At 36.8% G+C, this 8225-nt stretch overlaps 1 protein-coding gene across 11 annotated transcripts in view; it reads left to right on the forward strand.

Moving 5' to 3' along the window:
• Nucleotides 1-7473, forward strand: part of LOC110463904 (cAMP-specific 3',5'-cyclic phosphodiesterase 4C-like) — a 382464-nt gene extending 374991 nt beyond the window's left edge. For all 11 annotated transcript variants that reach the window (XM_021518831.1, XM_021518834.1, XM_021518836.1 and 8 more), the window contains 5 exons: nt 2389-2488; nt 3077-3231; nt 3591-3713; nt 4425-4607; nt 4878-7473. In XM_021518831.1, coding sequence (XP_021374506.1) covers nt 2389-2488; nt 3077-3231; nt 3591-3713; nt 4425-4607; nt 4878-5180 — 864 coding nt within the window. In that variant the 3' untranslated portion in view covers nt 5181-7473. The remainder of the gene's footprint in view (nt 1-2388; nt 2489-3076; nt 3232-3590; nt 3714-4424; nt 4608-4877) is intronic.
• Nucleotides 7474-8225: the final 752 nt, after the last annotated feature.

Below are 8225 nucleotides of genomic sequence, written 5' to 3' on the forward strand. Positions count from 1 at the left end.
GTCACATTGAAGTGACAACAGTGTTTACCTGTTATAGTCTGTCACATTGAAGTGACAACAGTGTTTACCTGTTATAGTTAATCACATTGAAGTGACAACAGTGTTTACCTGTTATAGTCTGTCACATTGAAGTGACAACAGTGATTACCTGTTATAGTCTGTCACATTGAAGTGACAACAGTGTTTATCTGTTATAGTCTGTCACATTGAAGTGACAACAGTGGTTACCTCTTATAGTCTGTCTCATTTTATATATATAGTCTGTCTGATAAACTGAAACCGTCATCTCCTTTAAGATATATTTACATGTGTCAGTTGTATGGCCCAAAATACGCTAAAAGGCAAAATTAATTGTAAAATGTGGGGAAAAAAGTGGAAAATGTTTCAAAGAACGTGTTACACCCTGTTTATCAACCTGACTACGTACTACACATCCTCCACACCCATTTCTGGTTCCATGATGACGCAGTCCCATGTTTCTATGTGAAAGGCCTAGACCTCTGACCCCCGTATAACGTTTCGGTGTAATCCCAAACACTTAAACAGACGGTTGATCTTACCCTAAACATCTGGGGAAGAAGGCCTTAACTTAAACCACATTCGCCATGCTTGGTCAACAGAACTATGAGTAAACTGATAAAGAAAGCATTAATTGGCAGAAGACCTATCATGGCAGTGTTGTAAGCCAGTGATCGCTGGCCTGGCTCTAATGACGTCAGTTCTGTCTGATAGACGCAAATACCTCCACTAAATTACCACGGTTAAGAATTAAAACAAATAAGCAGAGTGTCAAGTGCTCTTTATATCCTGTACGTTATAATTAGCGATCCGGACCTTATATGTTTGTCAGCATCATCATCTAAATTCATCCAACTCGTCACTCGTCCTTATACCCTATGTGTGCCCAACAATTGGTCCTTCACAGAGTATAAAGGACACATGTTATACGTAACAGATGTATTCTAATAATAATAGTATACAACATTTATATAGCGCCCTATATAATTTGTAAAATAACTCTTAAGCCTTTTACAACATATGGGTAATAGTATAACCGGTAGGTATAAATGTTAAATGCTTACAATCACCATTATACAGGGGGATCTGAGTAACCATTTAGATACAAAGGGGTATTTGTTTACCAATTTGGATACAAAGATATATTTGAACACCCTTCTGAATACAAAGGTATTTGAGTACATGTACCTAATTTGAATACCCATACAAACAAAGGGTTATTTCAGTATCCAGGGGTGCAAGGTGGTGCTGAATATCCATACAAACAAAGGGTTATTTCAGTATCCAGGGGTGCAAGGTGAGGCTGAATACCCATACAAACAAAGGGTTATTTCAGTATCCAGGTGTGCAAGGTGGGGCTGAATACCCATACAAACAAAGGGTTATTTCAGTATCCAGGGGTGCAAGGTGGTACTGAATATCCATACAAACAAAGGGTTATTTCAGTATCCAGGGGTGCAAGGTGGGGCTGAATACCCCATTGGATACAAGGGTGTAATTGAGGACACATTAAGATACACAAAGATGTTTGAACATCCACATTTGATACAAGAGGGTATTTATGTACCTTCACTGTGTACTAGGGGTTATTGCAGTATCTAGATACAGTTTTGGTGATTTAAGTAGTTCATTACTTGCCTAGATACAAGAGGCTATATGGCTATCCACCTGTGTATAAATAGCTGTTGGAACACCCTCCTGGATACAAGTGGGGTGGTACCTAAGGGGTTTTACTGAAAAAAACTGCAAGACAAGCATCAGGAAATATAGAACTCCCTCTTTGTCAGATGGCAAATACCGAGACATTGTCTATATCAAACGTCAACTGTCAATCATTTAACCGCAGTATGTCAACTAAGTCAAGGAGCATTTAGAGTTTGATTAAGGGATCAAAGCTGCGACCTTCTTGTGACAATGTAGAAATGAACACCTGAGTATTTATGGAATTATTAATATGTTTCAATAATTACGAACTTTAATGTGCTTGACAGAAATTATCATCTATCATCAATGCCCAAATATGGCAGTGTCTGATTTAATTCATCCTGAAATTTAGTACTTGAAACCTCAACATACCTTCATGATTTCTGCATTGTTTCAATACCAAAAAAAGTTACAAGTTATACCTCATACACTATATATGACATCATAAACCTCAGAGATATACGGTCGGCTACTTATCTAAGCACTGTTGCTCACTATTGGAGTGTACTTATCTAGGCACTGTTGCTCACTATTGGAGTGTACTTATCTAAGCACTGTTAACGTTGCTCACTATTGGAGTGTACTTATCTAGGCACTGTTGCTCACTATTGGAGTGCCCATCCTTTAGTACTGTAACTGTTATGCTTTCTGTTTTTTACATTACAGAATGTGTTCACAGATTTAGAAGTTCTTGCAGCCATATTCGCATGTGCAATGCATGATGTAGATCACCCTGGCTTGACAAACCAGTACCTTGTTAACACTAGTAAGTAACGCCCTGGATACGGGTTCAAATCAGTGTTCACTCTGTTTAACTACAAAATTCAACCTGCAGATTTCATAAGACACAAATAATCTTAATTGAATTTCTAGTCCATTATATTTCTGAACATATTTTTTTTAAATGATTTTATTAACTTTTACTTACTTTATTTGAAACCACATAAATATATAAAGTATAGATATAAGATCTGATAGATATAAGATGAAATTGCTGCCTTCATATTATTAAAATGTAACATTTATATCTTTTGCCAATAATGGTATCAAAAATTGCAATTTCTTTCTTTTAGATTACAAAATTACTTTAGTTCAAACTAAAATATAATCAAAGTAGCCTAGTAGCGGAGTTCCGTTACTCCTACATAGAAAGCAGGTCTCCGTGTCTCCTTCGTCGCGACTTCTGTTATAACTTGCTTTTTGTATACTCTGATTGATTGGCAGCCCTTACTTTACATTATATAAATGAAGCCCTTAATTCAGGTTACTGTCAAAGTGTTCATTTTCAGTATTGTACTTTTAATTATTAACAAATTTGGGGACAGCACTGTTTAACAAAGTCCTTTTTTCACAGGTTCAGAACTTGCCCTCATGTACAACGACGAATCGGTACTGGAGAACCACCACTTGGCTGTAGCGTTCAAACTCCTGCAGGAGGAAAACTGTGACATCCTCTTTAACCTCAACAGCAAACAGCGACAAACACTACGGAAAATGGTCATCGACATGGTACGTACTATTGTTTTAGAATGAAGATGGAATGGACTGTTTTGAACATTCAAAATAAATCGTCGGAAAGTCTTCTTCAAAAGTAACAAAAACAAATTGATGGTAGCTGTTTTAGTTTAGCAGTTTCAGCAATAAATAAAACTGGCCTTATGATAATATTTGTTATAGATAAGGACTTGATGAATGCATGTTTAATGGCACTGGCAACCGATGTCCTCTTGAACTGCCACTAGATGATATCACAAAGACATTTTATAATATAGTGGAAAATTATAGATTCTTTTTGTCCAAAACATTACATTCATGACAGTACCTACCAAAGATGGCCATTTACGATGAGGATGCCTATCTTCTTGCAGGTTCTAGCTACTGATATGTCCAAACACATGAGCCTGTTGGCCGACTTAAAGACAATGGTTGAGACAAAGAAAGTGGCAGGCTCTGGGGTACTACTGCTGGATAACTACTCCGACAGAATACAGGTAACTAGGACACACAGGCACTTGAATTCATTAGTAACTGAATCAGTAGATTATTTTAGGGGTATTATATTTTGTTTAATATTCTCAACTTTAAATGATGGATGGAGCAACTAAAGGGAGATAACAATCATTTGACAACTCAATCGATTTGGTGGCAATTTTCGGCTGTACTTTTAAATCTCTATTATAAAACACTAACAGAAGGTAGACATCATTTCTGTTTTCAAATAATACTTTCATCTTATGGAAATCTCTTTTTATAATTAATGGAGCACCACAGAATTTATCTTACTGACTTTCCATATTGTAGTTCAACATCATTGTAAAATCACACTTACAGTTGTTAGAGTTTATTAGACAGGTTTATTGATTTGTTTACAGGTGTAAGAGTTTATAGACAGGTGTGTTGTTTGTTTACAGGTGGTAGGTACAGTTTATAGACAGGTGTGTTGTTTGTTTACAGGTGAAAGAGTTTATAGACAGGTGTGTTGTTTGTTTACAGGTGTTAGAGTTTATAGACAGGTGTGTTGTTTTGTTTACAGGTGTTAGGTACAGTTTATAGATAGGTGTTTTGTTTGTTTACAGGTGTTAGGTACAGTTTATAGACAGGTGTGTTGTTTGTTTACAGGTGTTAGAGTTTATGGACAGGTGTGTTGTTTTGTTTACAGGTGTTAGGTACAGTTTATAGACAGGTGTTTTGTTTGTTTTTAGGTGTTACAGAACATGGTGCACTGCTCTGACCTCAGCAACCCCACCAAACCTCTCCAGATGTACAAGATGTGGGTTGACAGAATCATGCAGGAATTCTTCATCCAGGGGGACCTTGAACGGGAGAAGGGCCTGGATATCAGCCCCATGTGTGACAGACATACTGCTACCATTGAAAAAACACAGGTCAGCACAAACTTAATTAGCTATTCTTACAGAAAAATGATGCCTTACTCGTTACTTATCCTGGAAAAATTAAACAGGCATGAAGACTTTCAAACAAAGGGAAGTAACTGTTCTGAAAGTTTGTATCATGTAATGTTCAAACACATTTTGTCAAATTGTAAATGTTGATCTTTGTAATAACATTTTATGTATTCTTTTACCTTAGTAGGATGATAATCATAGTCTTTCTTTTCCTAAACTAATTTTTGTTATCTTTTATTCTGTCAATAGGTCAGCTTCATTGACTACATAGTCCATCCGCTATGGGAGACCTGGGCAGACCTCGTGTTTCCAGATGCTCAAGAAATTCTCGATACATTGGAGGACAACCGTGACTGGTACTTGAGGATGATCCCCATCAGTCCCTCATCCAGCTTCTGTTCCTCACGGGATAAAGAGGAGGAATCACGCTTTCAATTTGACCTTGAGGAGGACAGAGATACCCTTAGTCAGGAGTCAGACGGTGACACACCAGTGACGATAAAATTTCCAAGTAGTAGTAGTAGTACAAACACTGGAACTGGTTCAAAATGACAGACAGGTGGTGTGTTACCATAACAATGTTCATCTTGTGATAAAAATGGCTGATTGATCCCACAGGTGTTGATAGCTTGATGGGGTGAATTGTTGAGCCCCCAAATAGACTGGAGGTAGTATTCATCATTCATCTCGAGGATGCATGTTTAATCCTCAGCTGATGAGGTGACTCGTCAGGACTGTTACTAAATGCTGAAGGTCATTATAAAATGGCTGGTCTCCCAAGCTTCCTTTGTCCGACCGTGATAGCAACCACGACAACACAACAGTCTAAATGTTTGTTTTGAACGTTATTTAGATCTCAACCAGTTGTTACTCTTTTTATTTTTCATGTGTTAAAAACAGAAATGCTGAAACCTGAATGAATCTCGGTGCCAAGACATTATAACATTATGTGTTGACCTTGAGCCTACACTCTGGGCCAAGGTGATACTATATCCCAGCTAGTATGCCAGCTACTGGGTGTGACACACTAACATTGTGGCTGTGCCGTTTGATATTAAATTCTCAAGGGAATTGTGTGTTACATGCATGAGTGCATCTGGATTGATTGACAGTAGGTGTTTGTCCAGTCAGTTTTGTGACAGAATATTATCTGCTGGTTTTGATTGTGCTACTTACCTCTGATAGAACGCTGAATGAAGCGGACATCTTGTCAGCTTGGACGCAAATTTAGTCGTTGACGATGAAGATTTCGCGTCTCGCTCAAGGAATTTCCTTTTGATTGTGCTTAACTGTGAATTAACATTTCCAGTCGTAAAGCAGAACTTTATCAGCAAAATTACATATCTGAGATATGTTACCTTAGTGATGGACTAAACCACTACAGGAAGTGGTTACTATGGTTATCTGTTTGAAATCGTCCTTAGTACAGCACTAGTGAGCGATCGTGGATGGAATTCGTGGATATGCTTGAAGGGTTGTAACGTTGTATGTGTGATTGAACTTTTGTGCTGACTGTAACACTGACAGCCCTATAGAACTGCGAAAAGTCAGTGCTGCGAAGGACTAGGTCAAAATTCGCATTGTTTTGGTGATGAAACAGCAATTCAGGGCTTTCCTGTTGAAATACTTAGTACGCATGCTTACAGAGTGAACAATATTTGTCGAGAGTTCTTTTCAAGGCTTTGTGTGAAAAGTGTTTACAGAAGTGGAGATGTTTTTTCGAGAAAACGAAATGGAAAATAATACCAAATACTCGTTATTGACTATTTCTTATCGACGAATGCTCTGTATACAAGGACTGTTTAAGTAACTGAACATCCATCCACAGCACGAAGACCCATTATTTAAGTACCATACCCGTGGAGGTACGGAGGTTTTCTACTCTTTATGCTAGACTGAATGTACACTTGTTTTCTATACATTCAATTTGTTCCTTGTAGATTTTTTTCTTCAAGTTTAGAAGATATCAACTCACGTAATATTAACTAACATTGGTTAAATACTAAATCTGTTTCTCCATCATTTTAATGATGAAATGGTTAACACATTATTATGAAATTTGTTAAATTTTCATGATGACTGGCAAGCTGTGCTTTTTGTGATTTTGTAGAGCTCTGTGATTTTATGGCCTTTCTTCCCTGAACCCCCAATTTGTCGGTAGGAAATCAGGTCTGCTTTTGGAATTAAGGGTTGAAAGGGTTAGAAGAAACTAGGTACAGTTACATAGAAACCTGCCTTCCTCAAAGTTACAGACTCGGGTGGTCAGCTGTTCAATGCCTCAGTAACTTTTTTAAATTTGCAGCATAATCTATTTTTTATGCATAGATTTTGGTTATATTGAAACCTGATGTATGAGGATTTTAGTTCGATGGTGACTGGTGCAAATATTAAATCTTCACTTGTAGAATACCAGTTTCTTCCCTCAAGACATTTCAGAAAAATAATTGACTTTCACATGGCAGTATATGTAGAAGTATTAACACTGAATTACTGTGCAGATAATTTACACTATGGATTTTGTGTTTCTGAAAAGAACTACCAATTTTGGGCCATTTTTTTACCCTTTCTTCAAGTTTTCTAATCATAACTGAACATTATATAAGAACAATTACGGGCAAAACATTGTTGTGCTCTATTTGAAAATCTGGATAACAGAAATAAGTAATTTTCCCCCCAAAAAGTATGAGTTTATGGCAGGAAGACAGGTTTGACTGTAGCTGACTGATAAGTTTACTGTTATATCATTGGCTAAGTTATTACAGATACTTGTTGAGGTTTTCTGGAAATATTATACATTAAGAATTATATATATTATTATGAATAAAGTGGAATAAGTTCAAAGTAATATTTCTCTGCATTTGTTTATTTCTACAATCAACAGGAAAAAATATGGCTCAGTTGGTAGTGAACCTGCTTATTAATTTCAGGGCGATCGGTTTAGATTAAGCAGGCGATGGATTGTGTCTGTGACCTTGACCAAGAGTGTCATGTATTATCATCTGAATCCGATATTAACGTTTCTATACTGTAATAATTAATTGGTACGGCACTATACTGATAAATAAGCTGCTGGCAATGCAAACCCATAAAAAGAAAATCACCTGTACAAAACACTTGTACAAAACACCTGTACAAAAACACCTGTACAAAATCACCTGTACAAAAACAACTGTACAAAATCACCTGTACAAAAACACCTGTACCAGTATGAGTACACAACACCTGTATGAAACATCCTTACAAAAACACCTGTACAAAAACATCTGTACAAAATCACCTTTACCTGTACAAAATCACCTGTACAAAAACACCTGTACAAAATCACCTGTACAAGTATGAGTGCACACATGTATGAAACATCCTTACAAAAACATCTGTACAAAATCACCTGTACAAAAACACCTGTACAAAAACACCTGTACAAAATTACCTGTAGAAAATCACCTGTACAAAAACACATGTACAAAATCACCTGTACAAGTATGAGTACACACCTGTATGAAACATCCTTACGAAAACATCTGTACAAAATCACCTGTACAAAAACACCTATACAAAAACACCTGTACAAAATCATCTGTACAAGTATGAGTATAC

This window comes from Mizuhopecten yessoensis, unplaced genomic scaffold (genome assembly GCF_002113885.1).
Source record: "Mizuhopecten yessoensis strain PY_sf001 unplaced genomic scaffold, ASM211388v2 scaffold10941, whole genome shotgun sequence".
NCBI lineage: Eukaryota > Metazoa > Mollusca > Bivalvia > Pectinida > Pectinidae > Mizuhopecten > Mizuhopecten yessoensis.